The 21,828-nt window shown below is 45.4% G+C and overlaps 1 protein-coding gene and 1 pseudogene across 2 annotated transcripts; one reads left to right on the top strand and one right to left on the bottom strand.

Moving 5' to 3' along the window:
• The first annotated feature begins 1,657 nt into the window (after nucleotides 1-1,657).
• Nucleotides 1,658-10,188, top strand: LOC133279518 (major facilitator superfamily domain-containing protein 1-like; annotated as a pseudogene).
• Nucleotides 10,189-11,780: 1,592 nt separating this feature from the next.
• On the bottom strand, nucleotides 11,781-20,941 carry JPT2 (Jupiter microtubule associated homolog 2). 2 transcript variants are annotated; one of them, XM_061474118.1, is made up of 5 exons: nucleotides 20,786-20,941; nucleotides 16,962-17,110; nucleotides 16,331-16,473; nucleotides 14,888-14,933; nucleotides 11,781-14,184 (listed from the first exon to the last, which is right to left on the bottom strand). In XM_061474118.1, exons 1-5 carry the CDS (start codon nucleotides 20,827-20,829, stop codon nucleotides 14,000-14,002), a joined length of 567 nt encoding a protein of 188 aa, XP_061330102.1. In that variant the 5' UTR covers nucleotides 20,830-20,941; the 3' UTR covers nucleotides 11,781-13,999. The 2 variants fall into 2 exon arrangements, with proteins under 2 accessions (XP_061330102.1, XP_061330103.1); XM_061474119.1 differs by lacking the exon at nucleotides 20,786-20,941 and adding an exon at nucleotides 20,148-20,242.
• Nucleotides 20,942-21,828: the final 887 nt, after the last annotated feature.

The following is a 21,828-nucleotide window of genomic DNA, read 5'->3' on the forward strand; positions in this document are numbered from 1 at the left end:
GAGTGATGTTTTGGGTGATTTCAGGGGTTTCTCCAGGAATGCTAGAGTCCCAAAGTTCTTACCTTAATTCCTGACTACTTGACACATTCTTACTTGACTCATTTAGCTCGTTATCGCGTTTGTTTCACGTCTTGATGATTCTACTCACGTGTGCCCTCTGTTGGCACAGCTGCTGTCCTGTACTTTGCTTCCGCAGTAAGAGCATGTCCTGGGTGCAGCAGCAGCAGTCATTTTTCTCCTTAGTAGCTGATGCAGCGTTATGTTTTGACTTTCAGCCTGGGAATAGAGCTGATAACACCAGTGTTTTTAGTTATTGCTAAGTCGTGTTTACTCTGACCAAGGACTTTGTGAGTTTCATGCTGTGCCAGGGAGGAGGGGAAGCCGGGAGGAAGCAGACAGGACACCTGACCCAAATTAGCCAAATAGGTATTCCATACCACAGCATGTCATGCCCAGGATGTAACTGAGAGCTACCCGCAAGGGCTAGTTCACTGCTTGGTTGGGCTGGGTATTGACGGGTGGTATTGTATTCTCTCCCCTTGTTATTTCCCTTATCATTATTATTATTGGTGGTAGCAGCAGTGGTTTGTGTTATACCTTAGTTACTGGACTGTTCTTATCTCAACCTGTGGGAGTTACTTTCTTTCGATTCTTCTCCCTGTTCCTCTGGGGGGGGGGGGGGGGGGGTAGGAGAGTAAGGGGGACGGTGAGCGAGCGGGCTGCATGGGTTACTGACTGTACTTAAACCATGACATATACTTGACTTAACCATGAAATGTATTTAGCATGCCATTAACCCGTTAGATTTAGACAGTGAACGCCAGGCTAAATTTGGTGCAGTTTGTCATTGCAAACAGGAGTAAAAAGAGTAAAGTAGGTCAGCATTTATTCCTTGACCTTCCACAACTTCTGTAGGTCTGGGTCTGTGGGAGGAGAGTCATGTGGGAGAGGAGTAAATGAAAGATTCTTTCGTATTTTTGTTACCTAGTTAACTGGATAGCATAGTGCAACCAAGCCATATTTTTCTGTGCTAGGAACTGGGCAAACAGTGGTTTTAGCTGTTGGCATGCTCATATTTTAACACTGGCCAATTTAGCCTCCACCTGCTACACAAGTGGTACAGTGGTAGTCAGAGCATCCATGACAGTGTTTGCAGTGAAGACACTTGGTTCTAGAGAACCATTTCCCCACAGCCTCAGATGTTTCTACAACAGCACATCTGAGGGGTTTGTAGATATAACGGCTGTATGAAAGTCATGTGGTCAGTGTCATGTTGTCGTGCTTATTCACAATGTGAAGCTTGTGCCTGCTGCTGTGGAAGACCTGCTGTCCATTTCCTAATGCAGGTAGATTTTTAGTAGTGGAAGCTCTAAGGTTTTTTTCCTGATGTTGCTTTTCAGTAGCAAACTCGATGTTACTAAGCCATGCCACAATTACCAGTTTCCTGCTGTCCAGCAGATGCTTTATAGATGCAAATTAATATGAGATACTGCTAAGTTTCATATTTACACACTGCTTAAGATGTTAGAGTACATAATGAAGAGTCAGATCAAGCTAAGCTATAGCCAAGAAACTAAAGGATCAGGTAAACCTCATGGTGCAGCCTCGTGGCTTGTCTTGTGGACTGGAGTGTGTCTGAAACTGCTGAGTTGTGTTGCCACAAGAAGGGGAAGGGAAAATGTGTGGTGCTGGTGGCTGGTCGTTTCTCGTTTGGTAAGGGCTGGCTGCCTGGAAGAGGACACAAGTCCTCTAGCTCCTGGTTGTGGAAGTGGGAACTGAGTAGGAGAAGTAGAAATCTAGTAGGCAAGAATTTAACTTGATTTTTAAAGGGACGCTGGGTTTTCATCTGTGTCTGCTGCCTACCAAAGGCTCTGTGACTTGTTATGCAGAGCTTGACCTGCCACAGTGGAACTCATGGTAACAGCACTGGGCATAAGAGCATGCTTGGCTGCATCAAAGGCTTGGGAGTGACAGCTGCACAATACAACTTGTTGTATGCAATTTGTGCTTGGACATAAGTCACTTTTCTCTTGCTTTGAGGGGTGGGGTAGTTTACCAGTTGCTTCCCAGCAGCAAGACATCAATGTTCGTGCTTTTGTTTTCTCCTAGAAATGCAGTAGTGGTTATTCTGGCTGGATTGCTGATTGATAAACTAGGAAATTGCTGTAAGTTCTGTGCACTAAGTAATTTATTCTCGTACTGAAGTGGGATTTCAGGCTGTTCTTTCAGTTCAAAGGGGTAATCAAAGGTTCCACTTCAGTAAGGTCACAGAGGGATGGGAGAGGAGGGACAGCTCTGTGTGTGGAGCATGTGACGGTTAGTTGAGCAGCTCTGCTGAGGCAACCGAGACATTTTCACCATTTGACCACTGACTTACCTGAATTTACACAGCAGTGCAGTAAATGTGCTTTCCTCTGACACGCACATTACCAGGGAATAGCATTATCAGTTTTCTATGGGACAAACTGATAAAGCAGTCTCCCACAGCATCCTCACAGCTAAATTGAGGAAGTGTGGACTGGATGATCAGGTAGTGAGGTGGACTGCGAACTGGCTGAAGGAGAGAAGCCAGAGAGTTGTAGTCTATGGGGCGGAGTCTAGTTGGAGGCCTGTAACTAGTGGAGTGCCTCAAGGGTCAGTACTGGGACCGGTATTATTTAATATATTCATCAACGATTTAGATGAGGGAATTGAGTGTACTATCAGCAAGTTTGCTGATGACACTAAGCTGGGAGGAGTGGCTGACACGCCAGAAGGCTGTGCTGCCATCCAGCGAGACCTGGACAGGCTGGAGAGTTGGGCAGGGAATAACTTGATGAAATATAACAAGGGAAAGTGTAGAGTCCTGCATCTGGGCAGGAACAACCCCAGGTTCCAGTATAGGTTGGGAAACGACCTGTTAGAGAGCAGTGTAGGGGAGAGGGACCTGGGGGTCCTAGTGGACGACAGGATGACCATGAGCCAACACTGTGCCCTTGTGGCCAAGAAGGCCAATGGCATCCTGGGGTGTATTAGAAGTGGGGTGGTTAGTAGGTCGAGAGAGGTCCTCCTTCCCCTCTACTCTGCCCTGGTGAGACCGCATCTGGAATATTGTGTCCAGTTCTGGGCCCCTCAGTTCAAGAAGGACAGGGAGCTGCTGGAGAGAGTCCAGCGCAGGGCAACTAAGATGATTAAGGGAGTGGAGCATCTCCCTTATGAGGAAAGACTGAGGGAGCTGGGTCTCTATAGTTTGGAGAAGAGGAGACTGAGGGGTGACCTTATAAGTGTCTATAAATATATAAAGGGGGAGTGTCACGAGGATGGAGCCAGGCTCTACTCAGTGGCAAACAATGATAGGACAAGGGGTAATGGGTACAAACTGGAACACAAGAGGTTCCATTTAAACTTGAGAAGAAACTTCTTCTCAGTGAGGGTGACGGAACACTGGAACAGCCTGCCCAGGGAGGTTGTGGAGTCTCCTTCCCTGGAGACATTCAAAACCCGCCTGGACACATTCCTGTGTAACACTGTCTAGGTGTTCCTGCTCCGGCAGGGGGATTGGACTAGATGATCTTTCGAGGTCCCTTCCAATCTCTAGCATACTGTGATACTGTGTGATACTGTATTCTGTTCCCTGCTCTGACATTTGTTCTGGCATGTGCCATAAGTCTCAGTCCCAGCAAATGCAGTTGTGCTCCATCTCTGTGTCACTGAGGTAAACATCCTACAGATGAGGAGATAGAGGCACAGGGAAGGAGATGGCTTGCTCTAGGCCATGGTCTGTAGTAGAAATCAGGACAGGAACAGGGACTCCAGAGTGTTCAGAGCCCTCTGTCTCACCCTGACGCTCTAACCTTCCACCATGATAACAACATCAGTATTTTGAGGATTCTCAGGTAATTTCATAAAGAGACCAGTCTTTACAAAATTAAAATAATGAGGGTAAACTGATGGAAGCCCACACGTACTCTGGTGTGTTTTGAGGTTACTCTTTTGTACAGACTGCTTTTGTCCTTATCTCAGCATGTCTGTTGAGGTTTGTGTATTTTTTTTCCTTCTGTTTCTCCCTAGTGGCTGTCCTTGTTTTCTCTCTTCTGTGTTGGGATCATCAGTCTTTGCTTTAGGTGCACATTTCAAGGGGTCATCATACCTCCTGCCAGTGATGCTGACAGGAAGACTGCTCTTTGGCTCTGGAGATGGGTCACTTACTAGTAAGGAATTCACATTTCTTAATTACACCTCACTGAAAGGTGGTCATGATACATTTGTATTTTGCCTCCTAAACCACTGTGCTACCAGTCAGCTTCACCTGCTCTGCAGCAGGAACCTGCATTGCAAACAGAACACTGTTTCTTGAAGGGCTGCATGGATTTAATGTGTGCTGAAATTTTGAAAGTCTTCCCCTCTAATAAGTTTGTCCTTCTCCAAGAGGTGGGGACTGAAGAGATTGCTATGCGTTTGAGGTTGTTTTTTGCTTGCCTTGTTTGAGGGGTAAGTTCACCTCCCATGTCCCAGCATGATTTAAAATGGACTGTGAAGTTGACAAGTAATGCCTCCACTTGGGATGTGTAGAGGTCTCTTACCCCCTCTCAAGCACTCTGACTTGAGAGGGTGTTTGTTGTTCCTGTGCAATGTTTTTAGCCACTTCTGTCTGTACATAAGAGAAAATCCTGTCTTCTCCAAGTTGTGCAGAATTGTATCACAGCCTTCTTGTTCAAGGGGAAGGAACTGGCACTGGCATTTGGACTGACTTTGTCTTTCTCCCGACTGGAGAGTGTCCTCAACTTCTTCACCCAGCAGTTCGAGGCAAAATTTGGAATACAGTGGACACTGTGGGGAGGTGAGTTTCTCTGGTGCTTTGGCCTTTTGTTTTTTGGACTTAAGTCTAGCCTATTCCATCCATTTATGAGAGGTTCCTGGAAAGGATGGTGAAGTTAACAGGACAAACATTATTTCCTAGTTTTTCCTGTTGCATTCTGTATGCAATGGACAGATGTTGTCTTCATTGGTGCCTCCACAATGAGGAATTTCTAACACCTCTTGTGTTTTATCCAGGTACCCTGCTCTGTGTGCTTGGTTATGTTCCAGCCCTCACAGTCAGTGTACTAGATAAAGTGGGCATAAAGTAGCAGGGCTTGGATGGGATTATACAGCAGGAATCCAAATACGTGGTACATGGTGCATAGACAGCTTTTCCATCTCCATCTGTGAAAGCCTGGGGTGGGGGAGCGCTGCTTTTGCAGTGCAGGGAAAGCTGCAGTGGATCTACTCCTGGCCAGAAGAGAGCATTTACACTGGTTAAACCTTGCAGAGCAGTTCTTCAGGTAAAGCTGAGGTTATTGCAACTGCAAGCTACCAAACAAGTGTCAGTTTTCTGTTTGGAGTTTGTGTATTTGCAGTCTTCGGAGACTCTAAATGGCATTACTTTTCTGAGCTAGTCACTTCTTGACTGTAGGTGGCTCAGAAGAGGATTTTATACATAAAACTAGAGAGCAGCTTCCCTCTGGAACTGCTTTCTGGCACACAGGATCCATGATAGAAAATAGCTGATATGGTCACTGCTGAACTGTCTTTTGCTAGCCCTTATCTCCCATCCCTCATTGCATTCTTCTGTCTAGCAACAAGCATTACAGGCAATAGGTTGCAATCTTTATGGCACTTAGATCTCTCAGCTTCCTTCTCATGAGACAGTTCTTAATGGTTTGTGTAACTTAGGGTTGTGATTTGTGTTTGTCCTGTATCTTTCAACTATGTTTCACTGAAGCTTTTGCAGTCAGCTGTTTAGAACAGTCTCTTGCAGCCATAACCTTTATAAAACTAAGAAGAAAGCTTTTGTTTTGTTTTGCTTACTTGAGTATTGTTATCTAAGGAGTGCTTTGGAGTCAGCACATGCTAAATTTCACTCAGATGTTAGTGAGCTGTCTTTCAATTCCCTTTTACCTGCTGTTACTTCTTGCATTTTTTGTGACCTTCAAGGGCTTGCAGAAAGTGACATTAGTGTGAGGCTGAAGGTTGTTTCCTGGTGAGTGAGGGCACATCTTCTCTTTGCAGTGGATTCAGGACATCAAGCAACTTTGCCTCTGCTACTGGCTGCTGGTCCTCACCATCATGTTCTGCTATAATAGAATCTTTCCTTTTGTGGCAGATGCCAGGTATTGCTTGGTCCCACTGACTGATACAGCCCCATCAGAGCCTTTGCAGGCCCTTGATTTTTCACTGACTGGGAAATACGGGGATAATATGTTTGTTCCTTGCAGTCATGAAGCACAGAGAAAGATGACTTCAACACTTAGTCAAAGACTGGAGGGTGCTTTGGCCTTCAAAGATGAGGGAGGCTTCTGAAGGAAAGCAAAAATAACTTAAAGGGAAATGATTCACCCAATGTTTAAAGCTTGGAACACTGTCAAAGGAGGCTTAGAACATTTGGGAGGAGGGGAAGAAATCCTTTATTTAAAACACAGCCTGTAGATATATCACCTTTCTGATAGTCCAAGGAAGTGGCTGTCTTTGGAGCAGAGTGGGGGTGTTTGCTTCACAGGCCTAGGGCCATTCTGTCCTGGAGTTCTTGCATATTCTCTGCTGTGTTTGGAACAAAGTTAAGTTGGCATCAGCCAGGGTTTACAGGTGAGGAAGCCTTTGTGTCTTAGTGCAAGGTTTTCACACTTCCTTTTGTATGCCTTCATTTGCTTAAAACAAAGTGTCAACCTGCTGGACTAAACTGGGACTCCAGCTTCTGTCCTGTGGCTCTGCCATGGGCTTGTTATTTTGCTGCTTTTCTCCTGTTTGTGGATGATGCAGCATCCACCCCATAATGAACATGAACTTTTAGCAAAGGCCCACCATAAAAAAAAAAAAAGAATATTATTTTGGTAGTATTTCATGAGTGATGTATAGCAAGCCACAGTGAAATTAGGAGTGAAGAAATGTCATCATCATTGTCATAATACACGTACAAGTGACCTCTTACCAGTAAGATAAAGACATCAGAGATGGCAAAAATACCCAGGCCTGAGGAGACAGCTGCCCTCTCACTGTCACTGTGAACTGTCTCCATTCATCAGAGTCCACATTTCTGCAATTCTGCCAGCCTGCAGAGTTGGACTTTTTCCTCCCTGTGGAGCAAAGTTCAGGCACCAGGAGTCACATTTAACACACCCTGTCTGGCAAGAAATGCTGTGCTGCTTCCCAGGTGGGAAAATAATGGTCCCAAGGCCATGGGTGTGGCGACTTCTGCTGCAGTAAACCTTCAGGGAACAGCGTCTTGTTTTATAAACTTCGCTGCCAGCAGAGGTCCAGAGTCTCACTGGTATGAAGGGTAAGCATCCATGCAAGTGGCCAAACCAGGTTTAAGTAGCTACAAGATTGCTAAATAAACTAGTGTCCTGGGCTCAGCTGTAAGTTATTTTTCTCCCCTAGTCATCTGGTGCAGTGCTGTGTTTTCAACTTTAGTCTGAGAGCAACACTGATAATCGATGTTTTTAGTTGTTGCTAAGTAATGCTTACTCTGATCTTTCTAAGCTGTTGCAACTGTATGACTCTAAGTTCTGTAAAGAATTACAGAAACTTTTAACACCATTTTTGCACACCCTTAAAGAAGGTGAAAGGCTGACTTGTGACAATGAAAACACAATTTGTTTTGGATGCTCTCGGCTCTAAACAGGTCTCCTTAAAGATGCCAAGGTGGGGGGAATCCTCCAACTTCTGAAGTGCAGGTGTTCAATTTAAATGCTGATCTTTGCTGTTGGGTTATTTTTAACTCTTTTCCCTGCCCCTCAGCATTCTCACCCCTGGATTGATAATGATTTCTGCCTCTTCAGAGAGAATGTACAAAATCCATCCGTGTGTTTGGGACAGGTGACAGCAAATCGCTGCTCCTGAGCTGTGCTGATGTAATTGAGTATGTGCCCAGCTTTAACCTGCAGTTCTACTCTGCACTTGAAGAAGCATCTTGAAAAGGGCCATTTAAGCACCAGCTTTACTGGTGTACACCAGAAAACTGAACAACAAAGGCTTGGCATTACAAACCGGATGGAATCAAACTTGTTTACAAGTCTCCTCACATTAAAACCCTTCTTTTCCCTATGTTTGTGCTCAGACTGACTTTGACAAAATAACCAGATCAAGAATCCTAATTATGTAATTTCTCCCTCCCCTTCATTTCACTTTTAGCAAGTTTATCCAGGATAAATAGTCTAGTTACAGCCAGCAGGCAGCCACTTAGATTGCTGGGGCAGTGTATGACAGCTCCCTTGTTCTGTCTGCAGCAGCTGGCATGTTAATTGTGAGTATCCAGACCCAGAAGTGCTTGCTGGTAACTTTTTCCTGACTTTCTGAAATGTCTTTGTTACAACCCCCTTAACCAGAATTTAGCCTGTTGTTGCTGAACATGCAGGCCTTTAATTCCTTGCAAACTGCAAGAGGCACTTTATTCTGAATTAGTTTACAAGAAATAATGTTAACATGTTTTTCCCTCTGTCCCTAATCGTGCTATGGTAGCATCAAACCACGGGAAGTGCGGTATGTTTTGGGAAGTCTGAGACTGGAACAGAGAGGATCAGGATAAGCTTTGCAAGTAGATGGGAAGGGACTACCTGCATGTCATCAGTCCCTGTTCTGTCAAACTCTTCCTTATTTCCCTAATTGTCAGGGCATAATGGTGGGGATTTCTTCCCCCTTTATTAAAACTGCCATTTCACATGAATAGTGGACACTGATTCTGACAAGTATTTCAGCCTCAGTTCAGGAGGACACAAGAGAAACTAGCATATATGCCTGCTATAATATTGACAGCTAGGAAATGATGTCACTGCAAGTCACCTCAGTGCACTCTGCACAGCCACTCCTGTCACCAGGGCCTGTGGGAGGCTGGGATCCCTTGTAAGAGGCCTCTGTTTCCTTTACCAGGACTGTGTTGGACTGAGAGGTGTCTTTGCTGTCAGCTGTGCTGCACTGACTCTGCCAGTCTTCGCTCTCCTGGCATTTACGTTTGTTCCTTCATTAGTCTCCACTGTCTGGTTGGTGATTACTTACTCCTTTGCTGCTGGAAGTTCACAACTCTTCTGCTGCAGTTGGGTGTTTTGGGGCTGTGCTCCTCCGTCCTGGGTGGCCTGTGTCGCTGCCCTGGTGTCTGGATGTGCAGGTTTAGCAGCCACAGTTTGAAGTCACTGGCTCCCCCGTCCTGCAGACTGGTTAGTAACAAATAACCCCAAAGAATATAGGACAAAATACATAGCAGAGTAAGGGACCGTTTGGTACAGCATGAAACATTAATCTGCATGTGCTTTTCTTTGTGCTTTTTTACCTTCACTGTAATACCTGAATCTCCTTTGAGTCTTATGAGTTTATCTCCCCTTCAGCAATTTGGAGTCCGGTTATTCCACTTTCAAATAGCATTTGTTGTCTATACTGTCTTAAGCTGTTTGAAAAATAGGGGAACAGTCTAGAACCAGGCAATAGGTTGAGAGGTATAAATACCAGAGGCTTTGAAGAGAAAGTATACATGTTTATTTAGTGGGAATAATGCCTTTTTAAACCAACAACCATCTAACAGCTTTAAATAAGGCTGTGATTCCTCTTCTCATTCCTCCCAGCAGGCTAGCATGTGGCCATCCATACCTCTTGTGGTCCCCCAAGCAACCTTAGTGATGGCAGTGGGGCTCGCAACTTCCACACAAATGGTTGGAGTTGGCCTTTTGAATCTGATCATGGGACGCATTCTAGGAACAGTCCAGATGGGAAAGCTGCTGCTTATTTTTCAAGAAAAGACATCAACCAATAATGCTTGAGTGGAGTGAACAGAAATCAGAATATTTGCAACCTGATGCTGCAAGAAGCTATAGAGGGGCCTTAAATATCTTCAGGTGACTGGCTGTTCTATCCTGTTTTGGCCTTTTCTAGCGAATTAAAGACCCCCGTGTGGCACTGACAACAGGTGATGATCTTTATGTTGTCAAACACTGTAGCATGCACTGCTGCCTCCATGAGCCTCAATGTTGTGGACAAGAGATAGGTTAGGTGTGGTAAGAGGTAAAGAATAGCCTGGCATCACCAAGTTGCTTTTATTGATGTAATAGGTGTTGGGTGTGTATTCCAGCAGTTCCCCTGACATGTAAAAATGGGACTGCATAAAACGAGAACTCTCAGCTATACTACTGCTGCAGTGTGTAGTGGTCTTACCTACTTTTGAGCTGTTGGTGGCTGTGGTTTTTGGCAAAAAGGTGAGGGGCAGGGCCAAGACACAGTGTAGCAGTACATGTGTACAAGAAGAACTCTCTCCTTCTGGTCACTAATTGCTGCTTTGAATTTCTAGGGTGGAACACTGAACAGAACAAGAAAGGGCGCGCATGTGGAGCAGGACAGAGGCCCTGCAGGTGCAGCACCACTCTTTGGTGATGGAACGGGATGAGGGCTCTGTCAGCTGAACCTTGGCTGTATTAGAACAGTGACAGCTGCCAGGCACAGCACTGATCACTTCCACTTCAAAGTAGATTTTTATTCTGTGTATTTTAAATGTCTTTGAAGGGAACTGTCCACAGAAAATTAACATTTCCACTTTGTTATGCCTGGCACATATACAGGAGGTGTTTACTGCATGGTTCTTGGGTATTCTCTGACACACAGAAACCTGCATTGGGCAGCACTTCAAGAGCAACACTACAGTGAATACAGTGGACCTGGCTGAAGCTTGTTCATAAGGCACTGGAGAGCTGCTTCTCAATCCTGCACTGGGAGCTGTGATGGAGATCAGTAGCAAAGCAGGCAGGCATAAGAACCCCCTGTACATCAGCCCTTGGTAACCCCCAGACTGGGGTTCCAGTTACTCTTCCAGCTGAGGGTGCAGCTATCACTAAGAGAAAGAACAGCTCTGCTCAAGTTGCATTTCATATAAACACTGTAGATTGAAAGCAATTGAGGCAAGGGCAGCATCCAGTGATGAACTGATTCACTGGAGAGAATGTGCTCGGAGAGCAAGGTTTTCCAATCTTTAAGTTAGGCTGTGAGTTCATTTCACAGCACAGACAATTAAAAACTCCTTGTTGGAGTCTGGTGCAGCAGAAATTTGGGGGTGGAGTGAGAGTCACATAATTGCAAAATCAGACTCCTTTAGTGTGGTGGCAACATCCTGAGCTCATCTGGTCCAGCACCTTCTGCTCAAGCAGGATCAGCTGCAGCAGGTTGTCCAGGACTGTGTCTGGTTGGAGCTTGAGCATCTCCACAGATGGACACTCTACACCCTATCCTGGTGACCTCCCTCACAGTAAAAAAGAGCTTGCTTGAGTTCAGGTGGAATCTTGTGTGGTGTGATTTGTGCCTGTTGCTCCTCATCAAGAGCAGAGCCTGGCTCCCCTGTCCTCACACTCTCCAGCAAGACTCAGCACCCCAGGGAGGTCTCCCTGAGTCTTCTCTTCCCCAGGCTGAGCAACCCCAGCTCCCTCAGACCCTCCTCCAAGGAAAGAGGCTCTAGCCCTTTTACCTCCTTTGTAGCCCAAGACAGAACTCCCTCCCCAAGCCACATCTCTCACAGTAGGGAAGCTCAAAATGACTCCAGTACACCTGGAATGGTGCCCACAAAAAGGCACCGACCTGAACTGCCTGCCCACACTACCATCCCCTCTGAGCCCTTTGTAGGGATCAGAGATGCTTGTCCTATGAGCAGAATACCCTATCTCCAAAGCACACTCCCAGTGCGGAGGCCAGAAGATATTTGTGCAGTCTCCCAAAGGCATAACAAAACTCACTGGTGTATCTATACTGACCTAGGAACCGACTGATGTATAAAAGCAGACATCTGCAGCACAACATTGAAGTACCAAAATACAGAGGTTTATTGACAATAGCATTCATCATTTGATTTCCAAACTGCCTCCATCCTGGAAAAATGCTCTTATCAATCCTATTTGATGAGTTAAAAACATGGTTTACATTCCAAAGAAAGAAATCCAAGAAAATCAACCTAGATTAACTAATTTAAGGCCTAGTTGGAAGTTTCTGTTTAAAAGACAGGCACTGCAGCCAATGCACAGGAGGTGCAAGAAGATGTCCACCCTAAGCTCAGTGCTATAGACAATGTCAATTACACCAGCCCCTTCAGTGCAGAAAGGAGCCTCTGGTTGACTTTTCCACGTGGTGGCTTCCTAAACCCTGTCAAGTACTGGATGCAGGAACTGAAATTGATGGCTCAGACTCAGCCAGAGTCTAGCCAGCACAGACTCAAGCATTGCTGCTAGGAAAGACATTTGGAACTAACAGAAGTCTGTTTCAGGGTTGCAGTTAGAACCACTCTTTCCTCATGTTTTCCCAGAAGGGCAAATGACGGAGTTCCAAACCTATCTGAAAGGTACAAAGACACGGAAATCCCAACTTTTCACAGCTATTTCTACCCTTAGTGCAGCCCTATGTATTTCACTTCCACTATCTGGAAAGGGAACTAAGTCTTCATCCACCATGGCTGACTTCACTGGACTGAACCCTTGACTAAGCACCATCATCACAGGGTATTTTAGCCCCCGTCGCAGAGCCAGTCCCAGGGAACCTGGGCTAGAACAGCAGCAGATAGAGGCAGGTAAGGCCACTTTTTCTTTGGTGAACTTGAACAACTCCTGTTTCAATATGTCAAGTGTAAAAAGTCACTATGAAATCCATTGAATAGTAAGCACCTCATGTTAACAGTCACAGCTCATACCTCTGGATATGATCAGAAAGTCCACGCAGAGAACAAATGATGGGAGCTACCCTCCCCAATATGTGTTTGCTCAGAACATGTACCTCTTCCAAACATGATTTAAGAGCCAGCACAACCAAAAGTTTGGTATCGCTAGTCTTTGTTTCTCCAACTAGGATAGTCTACAGCATGTCTCACAACAACTACAGTGCTTGGTTTGGGAGAATCCATGTACTCCTCCCAACCTTACCAACAAAAATCTGAGGCAGTTGAAGGCAAAAGTAAGGCTGACCAAAGACAAGAGAGTCACTAACAGAGTCAGCACAGACAAACAAATGCACTGTGGTAAAGCCAGCAGAACCAGTCCTGGTTTCTGTAGGGTACAAAGGAAAAACTTGTGCAGAAGCTGAGGCAATTCTACACTGGTTGAGTCAGAGCTAGTGACTGGACACTATCGGATACTCTCTGTGGTAACTGTACATTTTAAGTAGCTTCTGTTCAAAGAGCACCATAAAGCTATTTTTTGCAGCCACATCTTTACCAGAAATTGTGCAAGCACTCAACCAGGATACTTGAAATAAAAGTCTTCTAGAAGCACCTTCATGGAGCAGTGTGTTAGACTGATGCTATCACTGTTCAAGAGCTAGCTGTAGTAATCAGATTACTGAAAGCATCAGAAAGGCCTGAATACTCTGGGGAAGGGAAGACCACTATATTCATTATCCTATGATGGTTCATGAGTATGAAAGAAATTTTCAGCATGTGTTGGCTTTGTATCAGCAATCACGTGCTGCAAGGCAAGAAAGGAGAAAAAGAACCAAAGATGGAAGACACTCAAACCCATAGCACCATAGTTCCAGTAGAACGCATTCACATTCAAGTGACTGCTACCAGCTCCTGTGTGAGGCTGCATCCTGTGCCTCAGAGGGAGACACAGCCTGCCTGCCTCCTGCAGAAGCTGTCTGGGGTGGTCTCTTGGTCCTCGCCATTCACCATGTTTTACATGTTGACTGTATGGATGCGCCAGACCCCACGAGAGCATTCTGAGACACCGGCTAGCTGAGAACCTCAGTCTGATGAACTCTCCACAAGTAGCACTGTTCTTCCACAAAGTTACACTAATGTTCCCCTCTGCTACCCACCCAGGCAGGCCAACACTCCCATCTCCCACCAGGGACCCTTTCCCTCCCCAACCCTCTCTCCCCAAATCATCAGGTTAATCACCCTTACACACTTACTTAAGCATGAACCTCAATCACCTGCCTAATGACCTATCCACAAACAGCAGTCCATAAACAGACCTCGCAACCACAGACAAGCATTTCTGTGCAGACTCTGTTAGTGACAGGGAACAGATGACTAATAAAACGCAATACTGGACTTTCCCCCTGGCGGATTGAGGACCTTGTTGTGCGAGCGCGGCCTTGGCCCTAATCGGGGCTCGTGATTGTCTATCTTGGGCTCTGGCTCCAAGTGTCGCTCCTCTTTGCCCACATCTTCTTTCTTGCCTCCATCTTCCAGCTGTGGTTTGATATTTTCTGTAGCTGAATAAAAAGAAAAGGAATTAGATCAACCAGCTGTTGCTATTCTGCAGTGCACAAAGTGCACCTCTCTGACAGGCTGCACTATTCCCCACGTCTCCCATCCATAGCACACCAATGTTTCTACATCTGTTCATTTTTCTTGCAGAAAACAGGTGCTGAGGAAGAATTTAACTTTTCATAACAATTCCTCTCTTCCTTCAGCCATCTTTCTAACCAGGATACATCAGCTGAGTAATGCACCTGCAGAACTATTCTGGCAGCTTCACACAATTAAGAGATGCAAAGCAGCAATCCATCTTTTCATGCTGACCTTGAAAGCCATGTTCCCATCATTCTTTAATAATCACCAGCTAAGCAATAACACATTTTTTCAGTCAGCTATTTGTTCTTTACAACTACAGTCAGCCAAGATTGCACACTTGAAGGAGACGGCAAGGGAGAAGGAAGCAATCCGATAGGTTGTTTTTTAATGTATCTGTGGATTCCACGCGTAACTACACACATGGCATCAATCAAAGTATATTCTCAATGGAGGAGAATCATTTCCCTGAGAGAAGAATTAAATTTCTGTCTAACAGAAAGAAACTTCCTCAGTTTATATTAACCTAAGCACCAGCATTAGTCTCATGTTTTTAAGAGGAAGCATAAGAAAGTATTCCTCAGAGCTTAACTTCTTCAAAAGACAGGAATTTATCTTGCTGACCTTCAGGCTTCTTTGGTGTTTCATCTTCTTTCAAGACAATGTGATCCTGCAAAGCAAGCAAGAACTATCCTAGAATATTACTGTTCTCAAACAGTGTCTTCCACAAAATCCTTCACAAAGTTTTGCTTTGTTTCTGATCTAAGTTTACACCTTTAGCATGGTAAAAGCCAGCAGCTGCAGTCACTGTGTGCTGCCCTTCGTCCCCTCCGCAGCTACATAAGCCCAAAAGTAGTGGTAGACAATAACTCCTGCCAAGGTGCACATCCCACACAATTCACTGAAACACAGATGAAGACATTACATTAGTTCATCAGGAGTTTAAAGTTTTGTCTCTAATGAACAGTTCAGTCCAAAGGTCTGGAATTACCATTTGTGTCAAGCACCCATTAGCACCCAGGAAAAGCTGGTGTTCACTGCAGCACAGGCAGCCCTTGAGCACCCAATGTACATGCAGCAGTTACTGTCTTCAGCGAGTGTCCACAGCACCCAACAGCCAAGTCATATCCCTGACAATCCCAACTGATTGTTGGGATTTCTACCCAGCAATGCTTCAGAAAAGCTTGCGTGTTTTCCCACCCATGAAATACACTGTCTCCTTTCCATCCCAGTATTTCCCTCAATTCCCATGCTCTAATTAAAGACAGGAATTTCCAAAGTGTTGTCTTCCATTTAGTCAGGAATTCACAGGAATAAAAGTCACTTTTTAAAAAGTGACTAAAAAAACCCCCCGAGACCAGCCCAAAGAAGAGACGCAGAGGAACAAAGCAAAGCCCCTTCCACACCACCAGCACTACCCCTGACAAAATCCACCTCCCAGTCTTTTAGTCTGTCTTTTCCCCTCCTCCTTTCTTATGACCCAAATCCACCCAAATCTACTCCAGAGTGTGCAGCTTTTCTTCTAAAGGCTCCAGGACAAGTGAGGCTGCTGCTAGTTGTTCAGCAGTGAGCTGCGTTTCATGGGATGTTCAGTTTCCATGCTGACATGTCAAAACCACTGCCAACATAGTAGCTACTCACTTACTAGTATCTACTTAGAGTAAGACAGCAGGTTGTAAATCTGAATATAGAGCATTTAAATAAATTAATTGGCAAGTATTTGCAATGTGTCCTCGTTTTCTAGAAACCAGATTTGGTCATAACTACAAGCCTCTACAACTATTACGTATCTCATCTTAAAATCCATGTGAAGATTTATGACTGCAGCTCACTGGTATGAACACACATCCACAGTTTAATGAATAGTTTCATTGCAAACTGCAGAGCATGCTGAGATCTGATGCACCAAAGACAACAAGCTATCAAAGAGTCTTTGTGAGTAACTGCATAACTTGACATTACCCTATGTTATAGTTCAGGTCTGTCAAACTGAATACAGGCACTGCACTGTGACAGGGCTGTGGAGCGAGCTCCTTGGTCTGACAGCAAAAGAAGCAGCACAAGTACCTTGGGCTTGTTTGGATGTGCTCGCACAACAGCGGTAGACACAGGAGACCCAAAGATATCACTTGTCTTCCCACCAGGTGGATTCATGCGTGGACGTGGCTGAGCAGAACTAGAATCCTCGAAAATACCACTTTCTTTTCCTCCTGCAAGGCAGTTGTTGGATTATTTTTTCCTAGATGACTTAGTTTTACCACACTATATTAAAAAAGATACAAGAATTTAAGACTTCTAGAACCCTACAGCCTGGACACTTACTTCTGCTTTCCTGAAGATACTACCTGAAATCATTCGTTACAAGAATTCACTAGCAGATTCCAGATTCACAGTGAGTGCTCACTGCAGCTAACTGATGACACAGCTCTAGAATAGAAACAGCTTCCTTTCATCAGTTCTTAGACCTCAACTCTGAAAAAATTAGATTGGATGATGTGCTAAGAAGTCTATGAACATGCAGATGACTCATATATTCAGATTTTCAGAAATCTGAATAGATTCATTGCTCAAGCCCACTCAGTTTGTAAAAATTCAACATAAAAAGGCAGACAGATCAGCGTTCCACTTTAGGAATACAAAACCAGTTCTGTGATGCCATTCAGAGCCCAACTGTGCTGAAGGAGGTTGCAGCTCTTACCTGGAGGGTTTGTTCGTTTTGGAATGTTTTGAGGCTGTTCTGATGCTCCAAAGATACTGGACGCCATTCGGTGTGGCCTGCTTGAAGAAGAAACTTCCTCCATAGTCCCGAAGAGGTTACTACACCCTCCTCCTGGGGGCTTCAATACCCTATGGTGCAGAATGACAGAAGCAAGTGACAGAAGCTTGCTTGGAATTTACAGCAGTTAAAATATTTCATGTCCACATTCTCCCCTGTAGTTATAAGTAACTATTCTGATTTGAATTTGCTTCAGGTAATTCAGCTACATCCATGAAGAATCCACTTGTCAGGAGCTGTTCTAATAAAATATACTCAAGTTCAGCACAAACACTGCCAGCCTCCTAGTCAGTCAACTTGATCATTGTACATTGTCTACAGTGACTTGGAATAGTCATCACAGTGCCACTAGAAGCAGTGACCTGTGGTGTTTAGAAGGAATGGATTAAGAAAAGACGTGCCTATTACAGAATCTGACTTTCTGCTAAGCTGCACATACCAACTGTGCATCTGTGCTACAAGTCAAACCCATCAGCTTCTAAATAAAAGCAGATTATTTTACAGCTACTAAAAAATCGTATTTTAATAGCTATGCTCAACCTTGCTCAGTTGTCATACTAGCTGCTGTAGAGTTTACAATGGAAAGGTGGGATGCCAAAGAGCCAATTTTTTTGTGGTAAAGATGCAAATCTATTACAACCAAAGCTCCTCAAAGCCTGTTGAGTTATATTCAACAGACACTCACAGACATTGAAGGTTACAACAGAAATGAGCTGACTTCTCAAAAATAGTCATGCTTGTCCTCAAGTAGAAAGCACACAGTTAATACCTATTCCTTGTTCAACATACTTCAGGTCCTGCCCTGAAAAGAAACCGAACCACTACCTGGAAGTAGAATCAGTGGAATTAACTGGAAAAATAACAGAAAAAGCCTGGGAAAGTGCTGAATACCTCAGTATCAAAAATAACCTTTACAGTTACGTCTACTTGACCCATTACCCACAATCTTAGCAGCTGTGCAAAAGCAACAGTCAAATCATACCTCTTATAATCTGAATGCTTGATCTGTGCCCTAAACTAACCTTTACTTTTACACAAAGAAATCGGTTCTACACTGCAAGATCTCTATCCCATTCTACCAAACAGAATTCAAATATCAGTGAATTAATACAACACATCCCTCCATAGGTCTGTGACAGAAGTAAGCCTTTTCAGGTAGACATCTGCCAGCATAAGGAGAGGTTCCTCTAGGAGACAAGATCTACTCCAGTTTAAGATTTAATTTCCCAAAAGCAGAAATATTTGGCTGCCCTGCCAGAAAATGAGCTTTGTCAGCATTTCAGATCTCAGGATGCAGAAAGCAGTTCTATTGTCTCTGTGAGGAAGGAGAAAAAAAATTTCACTTTCAGTCTGGGAGTAGTTTATAAAGACAGAACCAGCCTCAGGGACTGTTTTTACTGGCCCATTTCACTATTTTAATCCTTAGTACGAGTGTGCATTTAAGGAACCTCTTTAGCTTGAGGGAGTAGCTATTTATTTACAGTTTTGTGTCCAAGAGGCTACAGATCGACTATACTATCTGCTTTCTTGAGAAGCCAGTGTTAGCTGCCTCAACAGAGTACCAGTACAGCCATTTTAGTTTATACTGGTATTATGCCCGGTTACATAAATATTTTTGTCTTGTAGCCAGATAAGTTAGCTCTTTCTTCCTTTGGGAGGAGAGGGAAAAGGGAAGGTGTTGTTTTGTTCTTTTAAACAGTACTGAAAAAAACCCTTAGTTTTCTAGGCAATCAAAATCTGCCTCTTCTCCTTCTCTCCTCCAGTAGACCAGAAGTCTGTCAATTCACCTGGAGTAGCTGAATTAAGAACCCTCCCCAGTACATTTAAAAGCTTCTACTAATTGCTTTGTTCTCTCCTGGCAGGCTTGAGGAATTTTAATTAGTTCTTGCCTTTTTTTTTTTTCCCCTACATTCTAACACACTTTCTTTGAATGCCCTTTCGTTATTAAACCTTTCAGGTGACCTATGGAAGAGATGCTAAGACCTATCCATTACTTCAAGACACTGGGTATATAAACAAACACATCTGTAGCCATATTTTTAAGATGGCTACATGTAACATTTTCAGCCCCACCAAGTAGTTGTGAAATTGCTCATATACTAGATGAGCTGAGGATACATAAAAGCAATTCATCTTTACAGTGTGCAACAACAGTAGAAAGGCAGAATTCTGTCCTGCTTTGCTTTTGGAGCAACAGGAGCTCGCAACATGCAATTCCTCATTTTATTTTGGAAAAGCAAGACTTCCTTAACAATAGAAAGCATCATTATTAAAGTTTAATAAAACTAGGCAGTTGATTCAGCAAGCCAGTTTTATCTCTAGTGATCCAGTTAATGGTGATACAGGGAGCAATCATTTAAGTGGAAGCTTTAATTTAAAACATTTTTAGCATCATTTACTTCTAGCAGTAATACTCCTGTATTATGGAGCTCTCAAAATGCAAAGCATTTGTTTGCAATTGCCTCACAAAGATTTTCAGATTAGGAGAAGTTATTTTTCCCTACTTCCTCAGCTGCTGGCAGTTGCTGCAGGGATTTTGAGTTAGATGTAGTTTTAACTAATGAAACTTCTATACATCATTGAAAGCTGCATGAGGATTTACATTATTACCAAATGAAGTTTTCATTAGGGAATAAATAAACCCTGGGAAAAGCATCCTTAAGCAGAATACTTTCTGGTTTTGCTAGCACAGGCCGTGTGTCAAGAGTGACCATCTCAGAGACCCCTGTATGGAGCCAGTAAACACACTGTGCTGCAGGATGTGCTATGCCGGACCTGTAGATGCTGCTGCCTGCACTGCTGGAGCTTGTCCACAGCCACAGTGCCAGAGAACAAGCTGGAACAAGACCACCTTTGCTTGCTGTCAACTAAAAGGTTCTCATGGTCTGCAGTCTAGACTCTATCCCGAAACCCAATTTATGAGTAATATGTGGTTTCAGAATTGCCATGAGAATAGAAGCTTCTCAGAGACTATAGTAAGGGCAGAGCATCTTCAGAAGCGTTTTAAAACCAGGTCACAGCTCAGAGCGACTGGAGTAAAGACAGACTTAAAACACCCTTTCACGATTTTGAAATACTTCCTTCCTTCCCTGCCGAGCACACAATTACCTATCGAATGGATTAATCACTCCAGCTCCACGTTATTAAGATAGGTGCCCTCGTCCAAGTGTAACAACAGATCTCAGCTTCATACAGCTAAAACAAGCTCGTATCTGCTCATGCTCTAGATCCTCGCAAAGCTTCACAGAGGGGATGACCAGACCCCACCCCTTCCCCGAGAAGGTACAACCTGACACGGAACCCCTCAGGATCCAGAGCCCCGCCCAGCACGACCCAGCCCCACTCCCTACGGGCCGGGCTGGGCGCCGAGCGCCGCAGCCCCACGGAACCGGCCCTGCCGCTCCTCTGCCTGCCCCACGCGTGGCACCGAGCCCAGGGCAGTGGCGTCGTCATCCCCGCTCGGCCCCAAGCCAGTAAACCGAGGCACAGGGCGGCACCCGGGCAGGAAGCTGCGCTAGCCCCCAGCTACCGGCGATGGGGGAGACGGGGAGAACGTGCCGACCCAACGCAGCAACAATACCCTCAGCAGAGACCTGCTCCCGCAGCCCCTCAGCGCCGCGCCCCCGCCCCCAGCACCGCGCCTCAGCCGAAGCCGCCGAGCGCCATGAACAAAGCCTCGCGCTGCCGCGGGGCTCTTTCCGCTCCTCCCGTCACTCTGCGCGGCTGGCGCTGTCCCGCTGCAGCACCTGGAGCTCGGCTTCGCCGGATCGGCCTCAGAGGCCTGAAACATGACGACAGGATCAAACTCAACCCCGTGCGCGGCACTCCCCTCGGACCGCAGGTAGCGCCGGCGGGCCCGCCCTGCCCTACCATTGGCTTTCCCCACCCGCCCATCACGTCGAACAGCCTATCGCGCGCAGTCCGTCCTCTCGATATCCCGCCTGTCCGGTGAGCCCCAAAGAGGAAGGGAAGCTTGAAAAGGGATCGCGCCGTCGTTTCTCCTTTCCGCTTCCCATTGGCTACGCCTGGCGTAACACACGGAATTGCAGAGCCATTGGCTGGGAGAAGGCAAAAGGCGAGCAGCGGGACGGGATTTAAAGGAGCTGGTAGGACAACGGTGAGTGAGGCTGAGTTCGGCTGCAGGGTTCTATCAGCTAAGGGGTGCCCAGTCCGGTCCGTACCTGACCGGCGCAGCCGGGGCTCGCGGGCAGAGCCGAAACCGGGAGGAAGAGCGTCGTGAGGGATAACCCCGGAGATAACTCTAAGCAGATGGCTTCAGCACCGTGAGTGCAGGGAGCCCCTGGCCCGCACCAGCGCTGTCTGAGCAGAGAGTGGCCCATCTCAGCCTCAAAATCCAGCGCTGCAGTCCCTGTCCCGGGAGATGCTGTCCATGAACTGCCAGCTGTCAAACAGCCCAAGCGGGGAGGCGCTGCTGCAGTCACGCTGCACTGTCTGCGCAACCAAACGGTGTTCAGTGACAGGGACATAACAAGTGAACGTTTACAGCTGAAGGGTTTAATTATGGCTCCACAGCTTTCCATAGTTCAAGTACTGAAGGATAAAAAAAAAAAAAAATCCCCCAAAACTACCCAAGGCAACACACCAAAAATAGGTACTTTAACTGCAACTTCTTGCTTTGTTTGTTTCATGTGTATGCCCAGGCAGCCAAGATGGCCATCAGCATCCTGACCTGTATCAGCAATAGTGTGGCTAAGCAGGGCCAGGGCGAGGGCTGCACCTCGAATCCTGTGTTCAGTTCTGGGCCCCTCAGTACAAGAGAGACATGGAG

This window comes from Pezoporus flaviventris, unplaced genomic scaffold (assembly GCF_033815535.1).
Source record: "Pezoporus flaviventris isolate CSIRO_AGI_PZ_B2104156 unplaced genomic scaffold, CSIRO_AGI_Pfla_v1 ptg000078l, whole genome shotgun sequence".
NCBI classification, from domain to species: domain Eukaryota; kingdom Metazoa; phylum Chordata; class Aves; order Psittaciformes; family Psittacidae; genus Pezoporus; species Pezoporus flaviventris.

Bases quoted from the DNA above. Each gene is read 5' to 3' on its own strand.
- JPT2 (XM_061474118.1), bottom strand. From the start codon at position 20,829: ATGTTTCAGGCCTCTGAGGCCGATCCGGCGAAGCCGAGCTCCAG. The intron at 16,474-16,961 runs GTAAGAGCTGCA...ACTGCCTTGCAG, and splicing joins AAAACGAACAAACCCTCCAG to GAGGAAAAGAAAGTGGTATT. The intron at 14,185-14,887 runs GTCAGCAAGATA...CTTTTTATTCAG, and splicing joins AACACCAAAGAAGCCTGAAG to CTACAGAAAATATCAAACCA.